Source organism: Myxine glutinosa, chromosome 14, assembly GCF_964187855.1.
Source record: "Myxine glutinosa chromosome 14, kmMyxGlut1.1, whole genome shotgun sequence".
Classification (NCBI taxonomy): domain Eukaryota; kingdom Metazoa; phylum Chordata; class Myxini; order Myxiniformes; family Myxinidae; genus Myxine; species Myxine glutinosa.
Window position 1 is genome coordinate 47,002,644 of NC_136274.1, and position 22,902 is coordinate 47,025,545.

At 42.2% G+C, this 22,902-nt stretch overlaps 1 protein-coding gene across 2 annotated transcripts in view; it reads right to left on the reverse strand.

The window, feature by feature from the left end:
- Positions 1-14,783: 14,783 nt before the first annotated feature.
- Positions 14,784-22,902, reverse strand: part of LOC137439709 (uncharacterized) — a 59,049-nt gene continuing 50,930 nt past the window's right edge. For both annotated transcript variants that reach the window (XM_078768151.1, XM_078768152.1), the window contains exons 4-5: positions 19,280-19,501; positions 14,784-15,467 (exon numbers count right to left, since the gene is read on the reverse strand). In XM_078768151.1, coding sequence (XP_078624277.1) covers positions 14,937-15,467; positions 19,280-19,501 — 753 coding nt within the window. In that variant the 3' untranslated portion in view covers positions 14,784-14,936. The remainder of the gene's footprint in view (positions 15,468-19,279; positions 19,502-22,902) is intronic.

Consider the following 22,902-nt stretch of genomic DNA (forward strand, 5'->3'; position numbering starts at 1 on the left):
CATTCTGGATATGGATTGGATCCTGCTCACTATTACACTGCTCCTGGATTGGCTTGGAGCGCGATGTTAAAAATGACAAAACAAGCTTTGGATTTGATAACCGATGTTGATATGCTTTTGATGATTGAAAAGGCAAAGAGAGGAGGAATTTCACAAGTCTGTTCAAAGAGATATGCTAAAGCAAATAACAAGTACATTCCAAATTATGATCCATCGGTAGAGAGCTCCTACTTGATGTATTATGATGCGAACAACCTGTATGGCTGGGCAATGTCTCAGGCTCTTCCTTATGGAAAACTTAGATGGGTAAAGGAAAAAGACTACAAAAACGTTTTACAAGATGTATGTATCTCTACACAAAAAGAATTGGATGATTCAAAGGTTGGTTATTATTTTGAGGTCGATTTGAAATATCCAGAGGAACTTTATAACCTACACAAAGATCTCCCATTTGCTTGTGAAAAGGAAAGTCCAAAGAAGGAGTGGTTAAGTGATTATCAACAATCATTTAATATAGGTGAATCAACAGAAAAATTACTTACTACATTATATAACAAGAAAAATTATGTTCTACACCAAAGAAATTTGCGACAATATTTATCAAAAGGTCTAAGAGTAGAGAAGATCCATAGGGTTCTAAAGTTCAATCAAAGTCATTGGTTGAAGGGGTACATTGATTTTAATACACAAAGAAGAACAGAGTCAAAAACAGATTTTGAGAAAGACTTTTATAAATTGATGAATAATGCGGTCTTTGGTAAGACCATGGAGAATGTGAGGAAAAGACAAAATATCAGACTATCAACATCTTGGGAACAAGCATCAAAATTAATTAATAGACCGAGTTTTACTAGAGCTGAGGTCTTTACTGAGAACTTTTGTGCGATCCATTTGATTAAAGAGAGTATTGAAATGAACAAACCTATTTATATTGGAACATCAATTCTTGATTTATCAAAGTCATTAATGTATGATTACTTTTATAATAACTTGAGGAAGAAATATCAAAATGATGTTAATCTACTTTATATGGATACAGATAGTTTTATTTTGCAAATTAATACTGATGATGTTTATTCAGACATGAAAAAGGACATTAATATGTATGACACTAGTAATTACAGTCCAGAGAGTGAGTTGTTCTCTTCTAAAAATAAAAAGGTGATTGGAAAGTTTAAGGATGAATTAGGAGGAAATGTCATGAGTGAATTTGTGGGATTGAGGTCTAAGGCTTATGCTTATAAATACATTGTGAATAACGTTGAAAAAACTGATAAGAAGTTAAAAGGCATAAAGAAAAATGTCATTAAAGAAACAATAAACTTTAAGGATTATTATAACTGTTTAACAACAAAGAAAGAAGAGTTTAGAAAGATTAATGGAATAAGAAGTTATAAACATAAATTATATTCAGAAGAGGTGAATAAGAAAGCATTGGGGGCTTTTGATGATAAGAGGTTTATTTTAGAAAATGGAATTGATAGTCTCCCTTATGGTTATATAAGTATATAAGTGATAAGTTAAAAAGGGGGGTTAGGGATTTTAACGGGCTACTGCCGCCTTTTTACTATTATATAAATGATAGAACCAAGTACCAACCAGACTGAAGAGTGGAGGTGTAATCAACCTTGGTATATAAATGGTAAACATAACGAATGTGAAAAATATGAAATAGGTATAATTGAAAAGACAACTGGTAAAAAAATTTACAAAACAAATAAGAGAATTAATTTAAATACCGGTGAATTGGGTAAAAAAGATGGAAATATTTTTGAGTGGACGGAAAACTTTGATGGTTGCCAGGAAAATATATACTTTAATTTAAAAATGGTATGTGGCACTGGAGGCGCTCAAACAAGAACATTGAGGGAGGTTTACCATTTTATCTTAGCTCAGTTAAAATATCTTGAGAAAGAACCAAACTCAAACATATTTTTTGTTAATATATTAGACAGTGAGGAGAGTTGTAGGAGAATTAAATTATTTCCCACACATAAACAAATATTTGTAGGGTCGTTGTTTGAGTGGGCCAAAGATGATTCACCAGATGATATTAAGAGTAAAAGGTTAAAAGGTCCATAAGGTCAGAAGGATCACAGGTTCACACAGAAGGACCATTGTTTAAGTGGTCTAATGAATAAGGATAACATGTCAAAAGGTTAGAAGGTTCGTAAAGAACAGGGTGAGAGAAATAGAGGTGTTTAGGGGCAATGAGGGAGGGGAAAAATTAACATGTAAGTCAATGGGAAAATGAGAGTGTCCCAGAAGCAACATATATACACTACTCACATACAACACTATAAAGATGCCCTCTCCCACGCCCGCTCCGCCTACTACTCTCAAATTATCCACTCTGGCTCCGGAAACCCAAAAGCACTCTTCTCTACAATAAACAAACTCCTCAGCCCCCTGAACACCACCACCCAGTCATTCACAATAGACAACTGCATCTCCTTCCTTTCATTCTTCCAACGCAAAATTGAAAACATCTACAACAGCTTGACCACCGCCGCACCCGCTCCCCCTCAAACCACCTGCCCCCCCCTTATCCTGCCATCCCCTGTCTCAATTCTCCCCAGTCTCCCCTACTGACCTCTCTGAACTCCTCATCAGAATGAAAACTGCCACCTGCACTCTTGACCCCATCCCCTCCAGCTTTGTCAAGGCCTCCCTTCCTCCTCTCTCTCCACTTATCATTGCAACAATAAACTCCTCCCTGTCTACAGGCATCATCCCACCATCCCTCAAAATTGCTGCTGTTACCCCCATTCTGAAAAAACCTGGACTAAACCCTGACACCCTAAATAACTTCAGACCCATCTCCAACCTACCCTTTCTGTTAAAGGTTTTGGAACGCGCTGTAGCCACTCAACTCAAACATCACCTCTCTGCCAATAACCTGTATGAAACATTCCAATCCGGATTCCGCTCCAACCACAGTACTGAAACTGCTCTCCTCAAAATCACCAACGACCTTCTCCTCTCCTCTGACGCTGGCAACCTCAACATTCTCATCCTCCTCGACCTCAGCGCCGCCTTTGACACCATTGATCACACCATCCTCCTCACCCGACTTGAAACCACCTTTAACATTACCGGCACTGCCCTCTCTTGGATTAAATCATACCTCTCTGACAGACGTCAGTTCATCTCCATCAATAACTGCAAATCCCCCACTGCTCCCCTCCCCCAAGGTGTCCCCCAAGGTTCAGTTCTTCAGGCCCCCTCCTCTTCATCCTTTACCTGTCCCCCCTCGGTCACTTAATCCGCCGTCATGGTCTCCAATTCCACTGCTTTGCCGATGACATCCAGCTTTTCATCTCCACCAAGTCCATCTCCACCGCCACCCACTCTATCCTGACAAACTGCATCACTGAAATAAAATCCTGGCTTCAAATCAACTTCCTCAAACTTAACTGTGATAAATCTGAAATAATCATCATTGGCCCAAAAACGCTCACCAAGTCCACCCATAACTTTGCCCTCAACATCGACGGTTTCCCAGTATCCACCTCCCCTCACATCCGGAATCTTGGCATCATCTTTGACCAAATCCTCTCCTTCGACAAATACACTAAACAGATCACAAAGACAGCCTTCTTTCACCTGAAAAACATCGCCCGTCTCCGTCCATCCCTCTCCTCCGTGGCTGCAGAAACCCTCATCCACGCCTTCATCACTTCCCGTCTGGACTACTGCAATAGCCTCCTTTATGGTTCACCCTCAACAATCACCAATAAACTCCAATACATTCAGAACTCCGCTGCCCGTCTACTCACCCATTCCCGGACCCGTGACCACATCACCCCCGTCCTTTACAAGCTTCACTGGCTCCCCATCTCCCAGAGAATCCAGTACAAAATCCTCCTCTTGACCTACAAAGCCCTCCATAACCTGGCCCCATCCTACCTGGCTGACCTCCTCTCCAGACACACTCCCACCCGCAACCTCTGCTCTGCTGGTACCAACCTCCTGACCCCCCCCCCCCCCCCCCCCCATCCGGACCAAATTTAGATCCTGGGGGAACAGGGCCTTCTCCATCGCTGCTCCCACCCTCTGGAACTCACTATCTCACACCATCAGAGACTCCTCCTCACTCCCCACATTCAAAACATCACTCAAGACCCACCTGTTCAACACTGCATTCAACATTTAACCCACAGCATCTAACCCCTGACTATCTCCTCTCCTTCTCCCTCCTTTGTGCTTTGAATATTTCCCTATTGATTCTTCTTTTTTTGCAATTGTCTTTATGTTTTGCTATGCATTATGTTTTGCACTCTGTCAAAGCGTCTTTGGGCTTCCTGAAAAGCGCTATATAAAATAAATGCATTATTATTATTATTATTATTATTATTAACACCAGTGGAGAAGAAGAAGGATTTGATATCCGAAGCAATGATGGATTCCATGACTTTGCTGCTAATTGGGAGCAGGCTGATTGGTCTGTAGTTGCAAGGATCTGTTTTTGCACATTTTTTGTGTAAAACGGTAATGTTTGCTGATTTCCAGGCAGATGACCTTGAGCAAAAGAGAGGGTGAAAAGAACAAAGAGACGGTGAGATAGAGCGGAAGAGCAGGATTTTGGGACCCGTGGGCTGATGCTGTCTGGTCCAGTTGCAGAATCAGAGTCGAGGTTTGACAAAAACTTCTCCACCTTGTCAGGAGAGAAGGACACAGAGTCCAGGAGCAGTTGGGTTCGACTGGGAAAGGTGGGAACAGAGAGAGATGGGTTTGGGGCACAAGATTTTGAGGCAAACACAGAGTTGAGGCATTCGGCTTTGTCACATGTGGTGTCAACTGTGTAGCCATTTGAGGTGAGGGAGGGGATGGAGGGGGAACAAACACAAGAAACGGATTTGACCAGCCACCACCAGGATTTGGAGGAATGAGACAGGTTTGAGAGTTCATTCTTGAGTGTGGAGAAGTAGGGTTAGGGTAGGGTAGGGTAGGGTTAGGGTTAGGCCCTATATCACGAAATATCATGATCTTCACGAAACTTCACCAAATTGTAGAGTTCGTGGTCCGACAAAATCCTATACGTTTTTGATGTCAAAAGGTCAACTACTTTTTTCCATATTTCTAAAATTCTCAATTTTCATCCGATTGACTTGAAATTTGAATAGGATTTACATATCGGCGAACTGAATTCAACCACCAACTATTTTTGAGATCAGCGTAGGCCAAAAGGTCAACATAGGCCAAAGGTCAACCACGTTTTTTTCAAATTTCTAAAATCCTCAATTTTCATCCGATTGACTTGGTATTTAAATAGGATTTTCATATCGGCTAACTGAATTCAACCACCTACTATTTTTGAGACCAACATAGGCCAAAGGGCAACCTCTTTTTTCAAATTTCTAAAATCCTCAATTTTCATCCGATTGACTTGAAAACTGAATAGGATTTGCGCATCAGCTTACTGAAACCAACCACCAACTATTTTTGAGACCAACATAGGCCAAAGGGCAACCTCTTTTTTCAAATTTCTAAAATCCTCAATTTTCATCCGATTGACTTGAAAACTGAATAGGATTTGCGCATCAGCTTACTGAAACCAACCACCAACTATTTTTGAGGTCAACATCGGCCAAATTTCTAACATTGTCGATTTTCATCCGATTAACTGAAACTTTAAAGACGATTTGCATATCAGGTCACTGAATTCAACCACGAATTATTTTTGAGGTCAAAAGGCTGCTGTACTGACTGCCATTCGACTTTCTTACCCTCGCCAGAGGAGAGCGTATTGCATTTGGGTCCATTTGTCTGTTTATCTGTCTGTCTGTTTGTCCACACAGAATAAATATGATTTTCTCTGCAACTGTTGGTCCGATTGAGAGGAAATTTTCACCATAGGTGCAACTCCACCTGCAGAATTTTTCAATGATAACTATGACGTCATAAGTCACGTGGTTCGGCCGCCATCTTGGAAAAAACGAAAAACTTTGCACCTCTATATCTCCAAAAGCGCTGAATATAAAAAATTGAGACATGGCTCATTGGAAATAACTCTCCATTAGGAATAAAATATGTTAATGATGATGTCATAGGTGCCTCAATTATGACGTCATAATTCGACAAGTACAAAACTTCATCCAATCAAGATGAAATTTATTGAGCGCCATGTCGGCATAAACTGGTGGAGGAAAAAATAATGATGACGTCATAGGTCACATGGTACGGCCGCCATCTTGGAAAAACCGAAAAACGTTGTACCTCTATATCTCCAAAAGGGCTGAATAGAAAAAATTGAGACATAGCTCATTGGAAATAACTCTCCATTAGGAATAAAATATGTTAATGATGATGTCATAGGTGCCTCCATTATGACGTCATAATTTGACAAGTACAAAACTTCATCCGATCAAGATGAAATTTCTTGAGCATAATCTCGGAATAAATTAGTGGAGAAAAAAATAATAATGATGACGTCATGGGTCACGTGGTTCGGCCGCCATATTTGTTTTAACACAAAAGCCTTAAAAACCACTGAAAATACATCCTGGCGAGGGTTTGCAATCTCTGATTGCTCTTTCTTGTTACCATTAGCATATAATGACTCAAGAATGGCGGGTGTCCTCCTCTTCAGTTTAATGTTAAATGGCAGTGGTGACTGTTTAAAAACGTAATCATACGTGTTTATGGTTTATAATATTTTTACTTCCAGCAGGCTTTCCCCACGAAACGTCACGAAAAGCGATTTACACTCGTTAACACGACATTTTCCAAGGAGGAAAATCCCCATTGGGGAAGGGGATATTATAAGTATTATTGTTTTCCAAAAACATTAATATCATGCTATTATCTTTAGTATTGATAGTAGTCCCATACCTGTAGCGGCCAATAAGTTTGCTCTCCATTTGTCTGTCCGTTCATCCGTCCGTCCCACCTGGGGTTTCTTTTTATGCCTCCGCCCCCGAAGGTTGCCGGCCGGAGGCATTATGTTTTCGGATTGTCCGTCCGTACGTACATCGTTTTTCTCAGCAAGCTCTTGTCTAATTGAGACAAAACTTTCAGGTTAGGAGTGATACCCATGTGGAATAGTTTTATGATAAATGTGATGTCATAGGTCATGTGGTATGGCTGCCATCTTGGATTCAACGCAATTAATTAAAATATATTTCGCGAACACCGCTGAATGGAAAAATTTTAAACTTGGCACATTGTCAAGTACTCACAATAGGGAACCCTAAATCCTAAAAATCTGAAATTGCATGCACATAATCTATGACTCATTTGTATTGAAATATTAAATTTATGACATCATAGGTCAAATGGTTTAGCAGCCATATTGGATTTAACTTAAAACCTTCAAAAGACCTCTCCCAAACGACCAAAGCGATCGACTCGAAACTTTACGTGTGTCACTGAAGGGGCATGGTGATTAAAATTTAATCGGTCACATGGTGTGGCAGCCATATAGGATTGAAGGACAATATTAAATACATATATCTGAGAAACTGCTTACCCTATCGATGCAAAACTTTACAAATGCCATCTAACACCATTGCTGCATATAGTTTGAAAATGATAATGTCATCGGTCATGTGGTTTGGCAGCCATCTTGGATAGAAAAACGAACCTGATGCAATGAACAGGAAACTTCACAAACGTGATCCCCTACCCATACATGTGCAGAGTGTACATTTTTAATGTCATATTTCATGTGGTTTGGCAGCCATATTAGCACGAAAGCAAAAAATTAAAAAAAAACCCTTCTCTGAAACCGCTTTACCAATCGATGTAAAACCTGGCATGTCTGGTGGGGTCTTCTCTTCAGAACAAGCATGTGATAATTGAGCACAGCTGAAGGGATTTAAATCAAACTTATTTATTTTTAGGACAGTCAACGACGGGCACCTACCTATTGTCACGGGCAGGGACTATGCGGAGGCACATTGGTGACACAGTCAAATTGCTCGACTCAGACGTTTTTCCCATAACCTTCAACACATTCAACTGAAACTTGGTAAACGGTTTTATTATGATAAGTTGCAGAACAGCTTTGAGTGTTTCGCCAATTTTTGACAGAGTTATGCCCTTTTTGCTTGGAACAAGAACATTCATTGGGACCAGTTGGGTTGGACACGTATTGCAAAACAATTCTCCCTCTTATCAATTTTGTTATTATAAGCAGCCTTGTAAAACCCCCATGATTATCTATCTTAACACGGATATACACCTTAACACGGATTTTGCCCAAGGCAGAAAACACTTGCGGAGGGTGTGGGGGTGCAAATTAAGTCACTACAACCTCCAAGGTGTGAACCTTAGTCCTCCTGTCAAGTTTGATTGAGATTCGATAAGTACAAATGTATAATTGTCAAACAAACAGACAGAAAGACACCAAATTGCATATTTTAGTACAATTATATATTGTGAACCATGGTGTCTGTCTGTGCGTTTGTCTGTCTTTCATTTACAGCGGCTACTTCCCGCACTGCGTTTGAAAACTCTGAGTGAAACCTCCAAGTGGATTAAAGTAGATTTAATACAGATCTTTATGGAGTAACAAAATTTTAAAATAAGTACAGATACATTCAAAGTACACCGCCCCCTTGCCAAATAAATAAATAAATAACATCCTCTAGCGCCTTTGGCGCCCGGCAATACCGCCATGCAGTACATAGAGACTGTATTGGGAGGGAGAGGTATACAATAATAATTGATTGATTCATTACTCAATCAATAAGTCAATAAGAAAATCAATAAGTTGTGGTCATGAAATATTTTCTGAATCAATTGGCTAATAACATACCTAAACCACCAGTGCTTCATCCGAAGCTGTAGCTTTTTGAAAATTAATTAAATGAGGCAATTAAATCAATATCAATTAATCAAATAATAATTTTTTAATAATCAATAATTATAGCATATTATAGCAATTATATTATATTATAGCAATATTATATTATAGCCATAATTATAGCAATTATAGCATATAATTATAGCATAATTAATATTTAATAATCAATTTTAATCATAAATCAATTAATCAAAAATATCCTTTATAGCCATATCACTTGGTCACTGTCATGTCCAAATATTAGCTTCTTAGCTCAAAGGTACCTGGGATATTGCCCAGATGAGAAAGAAAATAAATAAATGATTAATAATAAATAAATAAAAAATAATAACACCAGTCAACAAAATTTTAAAAGTTTTATGGTTCTAGTATATTTTGAGGTGATTCTAACCACCAACAACAACAACAACATGCATTTTAAGTCCATTTTCCCTGCTAGAGCGGGGGTTAGCCTTGCGGTCCCCATGACAATCTTCTCCATTTTGCCCTATTTTCTGCATCTCTCCTTGTTAACCCCCTTGCCCGCAACCCCCTTGCCCGCAACCAACATGAACCTGTAGATTTCGATTATGATATCCAGTTTTCACCTGCACATCCAGTTTTTGAGAACCAGTATACCATAGGAATACCACTTCATTTGAAGTTCACAAACCTCTTGTTGACCCTGAGAAGGTATTCTCACCACCACTTCATTTGAAACTTGGTTTGATGAAGAACTTTGTGAAGGCCATGGATCAAGATGGTGCTGGCTTCCACTACTTGCTAATGAAGCTCCAAGGCATTGTATCTGAGGCCAAAGTAAAGGCGGGTGTTTTCAATGGTCCTCAAATTCGTCTTGTACTCACTAGTCAGGACTTTGTAACGAGACTATCTTACCTGTAAAGCGTTGCGTGGGATAGCTTTGTGGCTCTTGCTAACAATCACCTTGGAAATTTTCGAGCACCAAATGATGAAGAGCTTGTGGACAAGATGTTGAAGAGTTACCAGGCGCTCGGTGCTCGAATGTCACTCAAGATACATTTCTTCCATTCTCATCTGGACTTCTTTCCACAAAATCTTGGCGATGTCAGTGATGAACATGGAGAAAGGTTTCACCAGGAAATTGCCATCATGGAGTCTCGATATCAAGGCCGATTCAATCCAAACATGATGGGCGACTACTGTTGGACTTCACAGCGTGAAAGTGATTGCTCCTACAAACGCAAAAGTAAAGTTCAGAAGCACTTTTAATGTGATGTAGATCATATTATTTTTCGTGATATTTTATTAAAAGTTCATATTATTTTTGGAGATTTACATTTTTTTATGTGATGTAAATAAAAACTTTAAGTTCATATTATTTTTTGTGACAATAAATAGACTTATTGAGACTTAATCAAGAAATTCCCATGCTCTAAATATTTTTTCCACACTTATAATGTACTACGTCAAGGTTATGCGATAGCGAAATTTTAAGGTCAGATTTGGATTCGTGGGCACAAAATTAGTTAGAAATAGTTGAAAATAAGTCAGAACCAATTTGGCTGTTGACCAGTGTAATCATAAAAGAATTAAATAATTCATCAATTGGCTAATCTTTAACTCAATCATCTAATTGGGTTTCATCCCAATCTTTAACTTTTTAAAAAAATAATTAATTAACTCATTACTCTAATAATTAAATAATTAATCGATGACTTGATGAATCAATAAATCAAAAATAGCCTTCATAGCCACATCACGTGGTTACTGTTGTGTCCAAATATCAGCTTCCGAGCTCAAAGGGTTTCCTGAGATATTGCTCAGAAGAGAAAGGAAATAAATAAGTATTGAATTAATAGACAATAATTAAGTAACGAATCAATTTATTGATTAATCAAAAAACAAAAAATACTGATTTTGCCAAAGCACTTGCTCACTATTGTGCAGAAATTTCAGCTTCCTAGTTCAAAGGATGGCTGAGATATCACCCGGAAAAAACAAACAAACAAGAAAATGAAAAATCACTCAAAGAGCGACACTTGGCAAAACAGAACAAAGTAGAATGGCACTCAGTGGAGCATCCTTTTTATCTCAAAAATAATTAGTGGTTGAATTCGGTGACCTGATATGCAAATCGTCTTCAAAGTTTAAGTTAATCTGATGAAAATTGACAATTTTAGAAATTTGGCCTATGTTGACATTTTGGCCCATATGTTAACCTCAAAAATAGTTGGTGGTTGGTTTCAGTAAGCTGACATGCAAATCCTATTCAGATTTCAAGTCAATCGGATGAAAATTGAGGATTTTAGAAATTTGTAGAGAGGTTGACCTTTGGCCTATGTTGACCTTATGACCTATATTGATCTATTAAATAGTTGGTGGTTGGTTTCAGTAAGCTGATATGAAAATCCTTTTCAAATTTCAAGTCAATCGGATGAAAATTGAGGATTTTAGAAATTTGTAGAGAGGTTGACCTTTGGCCTATGTTGACCTTATGACCTATGTTGATCTATTAAATAGTTGGTGGTTGATTTCAGTAAGCTGATATGAAAATCCTTTTCAAATTTCAAGTCAATCGGATGAAAATTGAGGATTTTAGAAATTTGAAAAAAGTGGTTGACCTTTGGACTATGTTGACATTGTGACCAATGTTGACCTCAAAAATAGTTGTTGGTCGAATTCAGTTAACTGATATGTAAATCCTATTCAAATTTCAAGTCAATCGGATGAGAATTGAGGATTTTAGAAATTTGAAAAAAAGTGGTTGATCTTTGGCCTATGCTGACTTTTTGGCCGATGCTGATCTCAAAAAATAGCTGGTGGTTGAACTAAGTTAGCTGATTTGAAAGTCCGATTGAAATTTCAAGTCAATCGGATTAGAATTGAGGATTTTAGAAATTTGAAAAAGTGGTTGATCTTTGGCCTATGTTGACCTTGTGACCTATGTTGACCTCAAAAATAGTTGTTGGTTGAATTGAGTTAACTGATATGTAAATCCCATTCAATTTTCAAGTCAATCGGATGAAAATTGAGGATTTTAGAAATCTGAAATGGTTGTTGACCTTTGGCCTATGTTGACCTTTTGGCCTATGCTGATCTCAAAAATAGTTGGTGGTTGAATTCAGTTAGTTGATATGTAAATCCCATTCAAATGTCAAGTGAATCGGATGAAAATTGGGGATTTTAGACATTTGAAATTGTATATGGAAAATCCACGGCATTATTAATCTTAAGTGAGCATGTGCAAGCTAATTGTGCCAATAAATGACCCAAAACCAATTGTTTTCTTTCTGATGCATAACATGCACAATATACACATTGTTAAAAAATGAATAACGACAGATCTTTTCTTTGACGGACAATCTCGTGAGATTCTCGGAATTCCTCTGACAAAAACATGGGTTTTATGGTCCCTGATCGAGTCGAACAAGAGAAAATTGTCTGAAATATTAGCAACGACCTGTGAAACCGCCGCGGTAAAAGCCCTTGCTTGAGAGAATGCCACATGGTTATTTGGGTGGTGTATAGACAACAGACCGCCATCTCGATCGCTGAGGCCTGCAGTATCTTCACTTGGCCCGTGACGCCAATCAGCTCAAAATCCTTTTAGCTGTCACTTTGGTCATTTCACATTAAAGGGAAAACTTATAGGGAGGGCATGGCGATTGTGAATATTACAGCTCCAACGATATCTTTGGATTCGCATATCAGGAGCGCCAACTTGGCCATATGGCATATTTTTCAGGTTGAAATAATTGTGGGTGGTCAGGCGAACTGTCCAACCAATGGGTGGAACGAAATGTTGCACACGGACACACACACACACACACACACACACACACACACACACACACACACACACACACACACACACACGGATGAACAAGCATACTAGTACCCGACTGCAAAGCCGGCGAGGCCAAAGCCTCTTGCACACTATTTTACCCAACACTATGGCATCAGTAGGTTAGGTAGTTGGTCGTCGGTAGGTGTAGTAGGTACCGTACCTAGTTCAAAATGACCCCATTTGCATTCTGGATGAGATTAAAATTTATAAAATTTCCTTCTTGATTAATTCGGTGAATTCTGTCTCAACTTCGGATATTTCCGGCCGTGAAAAACTATCCCCGACGGCCGCGAGATTTCTAAAAAAATAATTCTTCGTCAATTTTAGAATATTTGACGCCGTTTTCAGCCTCCGAAACGCGGTAATAAGCTTTTTTGAAATATTTTTTCAAATGCTGAATCTCATTGGTTCCGGGGTTGGTGACGTGTTTCACGTTTGGTGACGATTTTTGTTGAAGACAACCAGGGCACATGCGGGTCCGGGGAACGAGGTTGGTCTTAAAGTATTTTAATTACAAATTAGAGGTGCATAAGATTGTGAATCAAAAAAAGACGAGTGAAACAAACTCCTATTGAACTTTTTCGCAATTTTTTATGCATACTTCCGCATCCGCAAGATGGCGGCCTCAATGGAGCGATTTGGTGCGTCAAAGCTTCGAAATTCTCAAAGGATTCAGCAAAATCTGGCTTTTCAACATAATACGTACGCGTTCATTCACAACACCGGCTACGCCGGCTATTATTATATATACAATTTACTTGGGCAATAGATACCAAAATAAATTGAGATGCATATTTGATACATTACCAAGTTAGCGCAAGGTCAGAAATCAGAATATATTGTTATATTTGTCGGGGTAGTGATACTGCAGACGAGGTAGAATGTACAGATTAGTGTGCTCCGACTGTCGTGAAGAAGAAGAAACCTCGACATACCAAAAAAAAGTAGGAAAATTTGTGTAGCCCACCGGACTGTCGTGTAAGCTTGTATATTTGTCCCCATCAGAGGAGTGGGGCTTGTTCATTAGCGAGGGATTATGGGTAAATTAATCCCCTGTATGTAATTACCTCTGTAATTATTCCTTTTTTCCTTATGACATACGCAGCACACACACCTAGTAAGAAATCGCGCATTTAAACATCCTAATTAAAAACCTACCGGAAGCCAGGACATTGAGCGCTACCGCTGATTACCCCGACTTGGTAAGCGCACAGGTCAGGCATCTCCGTGGAACCATGCCCTGAAGAGCAATGATTGGTTGAGGGTTTGATTGACAGGAAGGACTGGTAATGTGGCACATGCTAATACGGTAAGGACTGGTAAGGTAAGGTGGCAGAGACGGAGACATGGCGAGATGATGTCAGAGCCTGGACGATAAAGGGACGAGCTGGCGGACATTTTCTCGCTCTTCCTTGGCTTCTCGTTCTCGATGCCATAGCGGATGGCCGTGGACCGACATTTTCTTCTCTTGCACCTTCTCGTTCTGGACTTTGAGTCGCATTTTGGTCTCTTCCAGCATCGACATTTTGTCTCTCAACATCGACATCTTCTCGCCCCTTCTTTTGTTGGACACCACCGAGAGCGATCGTGTGCCGACACCTTGCTAGTGGTCATGAAGAGGAAGAGCCACGGACTGAGAACTGCGGGTTTCCAAGCAGGAACGGCGAGTGGACTGGTGAGGCCCATAGTGAAACGAGGGCACACTGAGGCCTTCTTCCCGTCAAGGCCGGAGCCACGTCCGGATTGCGCGCACGCGGGCCTGAGACAATTCCTGACAAGATTTGGGAGCCGCTCACAGATAAGTGACAACCACACCTTTTATTTTTACCACATTAATTTTTCCTTTCGTCTGTATTCGAGTCTGAGCGGGGACATCCCATTTAGGATTTTATTTACCGTGCATTATTTTGTATTACTGCCATTTCTTTTAATAAAGCCGGCATTTATTTTTTGTAAAGTAAATCCTGAGTCGGCTCGCATTAATTTATTACAGGGTGAAGACTGCCAGTGGGATCCGTGAAGGTAAGCGCTCTGGCTTCTCTACCACTTGCTCCCACGCGTATTCTCTGCTATATCTTGACTGAACGCCTCGGAGTTAAAGCCCGTTCGGAGATCCGTTTCCTTGGAAGATTTTAATCACCAGGAACGCGACAATATAAACTGGAATCAATATTTCAAAAAACATGTTATTGTTGAAACAGAAGGAAAATGCATTTCTTTTTAAACATTCAAAATATGTTGGCCTTATAATGATGTGGTTATTGAGCACGCTCTCTTCACGCAAAACCTCAAAGCCATCGCTTTATGACCTTTCTCCCATTAGTCACAATGGTGTGTACGAGTGGAGTACATATCCTCTGATACCAAAATGTCGTGAGTGCTCAGGCGGGTAAGCCCGCTGTCACCTTCCTCACTCGAAACTCGAAGTTCATCCGAATCCAAGTCGGTGCTGGACAGAGTCTGTTCACACAACAGTTGCACTTTTCCAGCTGGAGCAGAATCACCACCCGATGTGGAACGGTCCCAAGATGTAAACTGGTGAAGGTACTGTGTAGCTGAGGGACAACGCAAGAGAAAAACAACCGCCGCTTGCTTGTATAGCTCAGAGGTCGTGGTTGTGGTTGTCACAGCGGTGGTTGTAGGGACAGACACTTCTCCGTTCTCACTGGGTTTGGGAAGAGAAATACTTGGAGCAAGGTGAGAAAGAGGTGCAGTGGAATGGAGATCTCCGTCTGAAGCCGCAAACGGATTGGATGCCGTGACCTCCGGCAAATCCCCTGCCATGTGACGCAGGGTGAGCATGACCGCACTGCGTGCTCTCTCTGGTTTCATGTTCTGGTCACGGGAAACCTGCAGTGAGGAAAAGAAAAAACAGGAAAAAGGGAAGATAAATCAAAACAGTGAATTTGAGATAATTTCTTACATATTCCAAACACCGATGAAGCAATACATGATATATTTGGGTTAAAAAAACAACAACACAGCAAATTTTGCTTTTCGAATGTGGACCAACTGCTGGTAAGCAGCATTTATAGTGCCCATGTCAAGTTGTGAAGTTCCTGTCAGTTGGTAGAACATTCCAAATTTCTGATCCGGGGACAGTGAAGGAGCAGTGATCCTATACATTCAAGTCAGGATGTTGAGCAACTTGAAGTGGAAATAAAATAAATGGTGGATGGTGAAGATGGTGAAAATTGGAACACCATGATTCCCATTCTTATGGTTCTTGGTGGTACGGTTTGTCAGGCTGGAAGGAATTGCTGCAATGCATTCTGTGGTTAGTAAACTAGTGGAGTCTTCTTCTTTAGTATGGAGCACAAGGCTATGGGCGAGCATCATTGGCTGAGGGAGTGCCTGTGATGCTGATGCAGGGCCGCCGGTCGGCCATCATTGATATCATCGCGAAACAATATGATGTGCATACGTATACCGCCATGTATTGTCTTTGTGCCAAGTATGAACAAAATCGGTGAAAACATCTCCGAGATATATGGTTGCGGACGCAAGGACGGACGGACGGACAGACGAGACCCAATCCAAAGGCCCCCGTTTCGGACTAAGTCCAACGGGGGCTAAAAAAAACTCGCTAACTACATCCGCATCGACTTCATGATTCAACAACAAAATGAGCTACGAATACAAGACTAACATCAAAGATAATCATGACGACAAGTGTTGTAGTGTAGACACTAGACATAGGAGTGGAAGTATAGTCTAGTCACTAGTGGTATGTGTGTATACTCACCTCTGAGCTGTGAAGCCTGGGTTCGAATCTCGACCCGGCTACAAACCGACTTCCTGGTGTCTGTATTCGAGTTACAAACCGACAAGCCCATCTACAATCCGTTGAACTAGGTATCCTGTCACAAGCATTAGTTGGTGGACGTAAAAGATCCCTCGGCCATGGCACGCAGCTATAACTTGAGCCCTAAACGTTCCCCAACCAACCAAGCTAGAAGGTCGGAATAACTGGGACATTTACAGTTGTTGTAGTGATGATAGGAGGGCCTAGACCTATAGACCCCAGAGCCCTTTATACACAGAGTTTGGCCAACTCGGTTTCAGTTTTTAGCGATCACGTGACAACAGGCGCCATGTTAAAGCCCTAAAGTAACTAAACAATGAATGAAACTCGGGAACATAAAAATAAACCCGTCTCTAAAAGCAGACAGTTGCATGCACACATAGACTTAATATTGTTGCGGATCCCGGGTTCGTCGACGTACTAAGTGGGGGTTAAGCCCTGCTCCCCCTCGAACTCCGGGTCCACGAGGCTGCCAACCACAACTACACTAGTGGTGGACAGATTGCTAAGCAATTCCAGCCGCCGAGCCCGCAGCTACGCATGGAAGGGTTAACGGTCACCACCCGAATACCTTCAGACACACGCAGCTGTGAGAACGGGGACTGAACCCCGCAAGTCACGCTGATCCTGGACGCCGGAGCGGTTGTGCGTCACGTAACTCGTGCCGTTAACACTATCGAACCCAATCGAGCGGTTTTAATTCGGGGCGATGCTAGATCAATATGGAAAGGACGATGACGGCCAGGTTGGAAACCAAAACACAGTATTTATTCACGGTATTTACAGAACATGGACAAAGCAAAGAATCTTAGCGGCCTTACCTAGGTTCCCAGACAAGGGCCCTCATTCGTTCGGGGAAGGGAAGGAAGAGGGTAATGCGCACGAAGCGCGGCCGCTTCATGAAGCTCACCCGGATGGGCTCGTTGGACGGAAGCCCCGAGAATCGCTCCAACCTGGGACACCACAGCCAGAGATGATCACGGCAGGGAATACGATAGATAACGTGCACGAAGCAGGAACCCGAGGAGCGCTCAGTCTGCGGGAGCCAAGCGAGCGAGGGAGAGTATAGCAGGAGCCCAGCGTGAGAGTATCTCAGGAGCCCAGCAAGAGAGTCAGAGAGTCTATATGCAGGAGCCTGGCACGAGAGTCAGAGAGTCAGCGGGTCAGAGAGTCAGAGGGTCCGGGCAAGTATATGCAGGAGCCTGGCGCGAGAGTCTGAGAGCCAGCGAGAGAGCGGGGAATCTGGGCCGGGTTTTATAACCCCCCCGAAACCCTACTCGAATGTTCCACGGGCCTCCATTGGCCGCCTGGGGTCACGTGTCGTGACAGCCCCTCACTGGTCACCCTCGGCCACTCCCTTTAGCTCCTCCTTCGGGCCTGCAAGGCCTGGCCTTGTCCCATGACGAGGCACTTTAGGCCTCGATGAGGCCTACTATTATCCTGCCTGCCTCAAAGCATATCAACGCAACCTAACACCGGAAAGGGGACCATGCTTTACATTTAATAAGAAATAACTAACTATACGAGGCTACATGTTGTGGTGTAACTAACTATGGGGGGGTTGCCTTTATTCACAAAACCGCAACAATATGTAACTCTATGCATGCACGCTTGAATGCACGCACGCGTGCACTTGTCGTAGGGCTCCAACATGGCGCCTATTACCGAGTTGGCCAAACTCTGTGTATAAAGAGCTCTGATAGACCCTAGAGGTATCCACACTCACCTCTAAGGTGTCCATCTTGGCTTTGAATGCCGAGGCGGCTATAAACTGTCATCCCGGTCATTGTGTGTCCCTCGGATGGACGTTAAACGGGTCTCATCTGCCGGCATATGTTGGTGGATGTGAAAGATCCCTCGGTGTTCTTCAAGAAGAGTAGGTGAATATTTGCCATTACAAATTGCTGCCCCTACCAACAGAGGGCACTGCATCAGTGGTACTGCCGCACCCCCTCCCCCCCCCCCCCCCCCCCCCGCCAGCCAATGATGCTACTCAGCAGCCTTGTGCTGCACACTATAGTGTCGTAGTAGTAGTTACTAGTATCAGCAATAGCAGAAATACTAGTAGTAGTAGCAACACTAGTAGTAGCAGTAGTAGTAGTACTAGTGAGTAGTAGCCATAGTGGTACTAGTTATTAGTAGTAGTCGTAGTAGTAGTATACTACTACTACTAGTAGTTAGTAGTACTAGTTAATAGTGGTAGTAGTAGTTAACAGTGGTAGTAGTAGCAGTACTAGTAGTAGTAGTAGCAGTAGTAGTAGTACGAGTTAGTAGTAGCAGTAGAAATAGTGCTAGTTAGTAGTAGTAGTAGCAGTAGTAGTAGTAGTACTAGTTAGTAGCGGTAGTTAGTAGTTGTAGTAGTACTAGTTAGTATTTAGTAGTGGTAGTAGTACTAGTGAGTAGTTAGTAGTGCTAGTACTTGTTAGTAGTAGTAGCAGTACTCGTAGTACTAGTTAGTAGTATTATCAATACTAGTACTAGTACATAGTTAGTAGTGGTAGTTAGTAGTGGTAGTAGTACTAGTTAGTATTTAGTGGTAGTAGTACTTGTATCAGTTAGTCGTCGTTGTAGTAGTAGCAGTACTAGTTAGTAGTAGTAGTAGTTCTAGTTAGTAGTAGAGGTAGTAGTTCTAGTAGTAGTAGTAAAACAGACATGCATCAGTCTTGTGTTTGTCAGAGTTCCCTTCCCTTTAAATTGCGTTTGTTTCCCTTTCAAATCGCTGTTGTGTTTCTTTCTGATTCCTTTCACTTTAGTTTGCTGTACAATAGCTCACACTTTATTAATTTCTATCCACAAAAAGGTAATCATTCTCCTCCTTCACCCCTGACCAAATCAAAATGTTGAAGGCAAGTCTTACCTGCATGCTGAGTTCCTCCACACTCTCCTCCAAAGACAAGGGCTGCAGATGGTTCATGACACGCTGTGGGGATGTCGAGCAGTTCGTGAGCATGTGGCCGAGAAGTTCTTGCACCTTAAGTTGGAGGTATCCATTCAGCACAGCATCGCTTGGTCCAGCATTGCCCGCCTTGTCCCAAGGCAAGCAGAGAGGCAGAGAAACATCATCCACGACCAGGTCTTCCTGATGAGGATGTCACCATCAGTGGAGCATGAGATAAAAAAAAGAGAGAGGCATTATGAAAAACAAACATGCAAACAAACATGAAGATACTACTCAATGTCCCTTATAATTGAGTTTATTTTTTCACAAACCCAGAAAATTTTCTTAAGTCAAACTTTTTTTCAAAATTCTAACAAGTCAAAATTAATTTTTCGAATAACTTAAGTCAAACAAACCTGCAAGTGTGCGGATTTGTGGCGGCAAATAACAAATTACAAAAACCACAAAATTCAAATCATGAAAAGGAAGAGAACGATGAGATAGAGAAAAGGAGGGAAGGAGTGTGAGAGTGGGAGTTGGGTTTAAGACAGCGCCCGAGAATAGCAGAGTTCGGCGAACTTAACAACAGGTTCCATGTTGTTACCCAACTGTTCGTGTAGATGCCATGGTGTTTCCATAATATTCGCGTAGGTGCCATGTTGTTACCTAACTGTTTGCGTAGGTGCCATGTTGTTACCCACCTGTTCACGTAGGTGCCATGTTGTTATCCACCTGTTCACGTAGGCTCCATGTTGTTACCCACCTGTTCGCGTAGGCGCCATGTTGTTATCCACCTGTCCGCATAGTCGCCATGTTGTTACCCAACTGTTCACGTAGGCTCCATGCTGTTACCCAACTGTTCACGTAGCCCTCATGTTGTTACCCAACTGTTCACGTAGGCTCCATGTTGTTACCCAACTGTTCACGTAGGCTCCATGCTGTTACCCACCTGTTCGCGTAGGCGCCATGTTGTTATCCACCTGTCCGCATAGTCGCCATGCTGTTACCCAACTGTTCACGTAGGCTCCATGCTGTTACCCACCTGTTCGCGTAGGCGCCATGTTGTTATCCACCTGTCCGCATAGTCGCCATGTTGTTACCCAACTGTTCACGTAGGCTCCATGCTGTTACCCAACTGTTCACGTAGCCCTCATGTTGTTACCCAACTGTTCACGTAGGCTCCATGCTGTTACCCAACTGTTCACGTAGCCCTCATGTTGTTACCCAACTGTTTGTGAAGGCACCATGTTGTTACCCAACTGTTTGCGTAGGCACCATGTTATTACCGAACTGTTCATGTGGGCGCCATGTTGTTACCCAACTGTTCATGTGGGTGCCATGTTGTTACCCAACTGTTCACGTAGGCGCCATGTTGTTATCCACCTGTTCGCGTAGTCGCCATGTTGTTACCCAACTGTTCACGTAGGCTCCATGTTGTTACCCAACTGTTCACGCAGCCTTCAATACACCTTTGATGCGGTCAATACACCTTCGTTAGACATCAGATATGAAGCTTGTGGCCAAGTTTCATCAAAATTGTGTGTTTGGTTCAAGCGATAATGACTGATGTGTTTATACAGACTCACAGACTGACTCACCTACTGACCGACGAATACTGGTCAATCGCATAAGCTCACCAGATTAAAGTCCAGGTGGGCCAATAAATGTCAGAGAAAACGCTTTTGACGTGAAAACCCCCCTCAAAAACTGTGGTGTTGTGCATAGAAGTTACGCTAGAGGGGGCGTGGCCAATAGGAGGGTAGAGGATGGAGCATGGAGAGGATTGGAACGGGACGTGCGTCCGATGTTGGATTGAATAAAACAGTTGGACCTTACTGAATTCTTCTTACTGAACTTTACGATACAACAAACTGGCGACGAGAATGGGATTGAACTTGAAACCACCGACACCCTTTCTGCAAAACCCGGGTGAGCCTTCAATGACTTTTACGGCCTGGACTCGTGTCTTTGAAAACTACGTGCTGGCGATACAGGAGACTACACTTGCTGATGTGAGAAACCGTGCGCAGTAGCTGATAATAGCTATGAGACTGCACTTGCGGCCTTGAGGAATTTTTTTGTCCCAAGAGTTAATGTCGTGGCAGAACGATATAAATTTCGGCAACGTGGTCAGGAAAATGGCGAATCTACGTCACAATACACCGCTTCATTAATAGAGATGGTCGTCACATGTGAGTTTGGAGAGCTGGCAGACGAAATGATCCGGGACCAGCTGGTCGAGAAAACAAATTCACCTCGGATTAGAGAGCGGTTACTGCTAGAAACGGGACTGACATTACAGAAAGCTATAACCATCGCCACACAGACTGAGTCGGCAATGGCGGAGGCCAAGATCATAGGCCAAGGGGCTGCTAGCGCCATACAGGCCATACACCCTGTGCAGACACAGGATCCGCAGAGCAGCAAAAGACCCTTTAGACTCGCTGGGAGAGGTATTTCAGATCAGCGATCTCAACCGGCTCAAGGGAAGGCGTGTTATAGATGTCTGTAAACCACACAGCTAATTACTATGGATGCCCAGCAAAGGACGCACAGGGCAACAGCTGCAAAAAGAGAGGACATTTTGCTAAAGTATGCCGGAGCTCAAAACACGTTCACGAAGTGACTGTACCGGACGTGAATGTGTTGAGTGTAGACTATAGGACTCGAGATGCCGATAAGATAATGTGCACTGGACAAGTTACTGCTGCTGGGGGAGAGCCCATGGACATTGAACTAATGTTAGATACAGCTCAGCAGTATCGATACTTCCTGAATCTGTCTACAGGCAATGTTTCAATCATGTGTCACTGACTGAGCCAAAACTACACCTGGTTAGCTACCTGAGAAACCCGATTCCTGTGCGGGGTTGCCTGCATGCTGATGTGACTTTCGAGAATCACTGTGCACCTGCCGAATTCTACATAGTGCGGAGCGGCACTGCCATTCTGGGCAGAGACCTGGTTGCTGCACATGCAATTGCTGAATGGTAGCATCACCTCTACCACCCAAAACAGGGCAAATCGAACTCCAGTCGCAAATGTTACAGGTGACAGCAAGGAGGACACCCTGGGCTGTGCAAAGGGGTTTATTCATCTCGTTAAAATACGACCCAATGTGACTCCAGTCCAGCAAAAGCTGCGCCGCTTGTGTTTTTCTGTGAGAGATGCTGTTTCTCAGGAGTTGAAAAAGCTCGTTAAATTGGATGTAATTGAGCCAATTTAATCTTCAGAGTGGGTTTCACCAATTGTAGTGACAATGAAGAAAAACGGAGGGATTCGTCTGTGTGTGGATTTAAGAGAACCAAATAAATCGGTAGTGATTGACGGATATCCTCTTCTGCATATGGAGGAGATGTTTGCCGAGCTGCGAGGCAGCACACTTTTCTCCACACTGGATCTGCGTGGAGAAATGCAAGTAAATTAAGCCTTGAAAGTTGATGCAAACAATTCCTACAGGTGTCCCAACCTCTGCTGATTATTTGATTACAAACCCCCTGTTTGTATAAAAGCAGTATTGGAACAGACTGTTATTACACCCTCTGAAGCATTATTTGGACAATATTGCACTGCAGGAAGTAGTATATTGCTATCATAATGGTG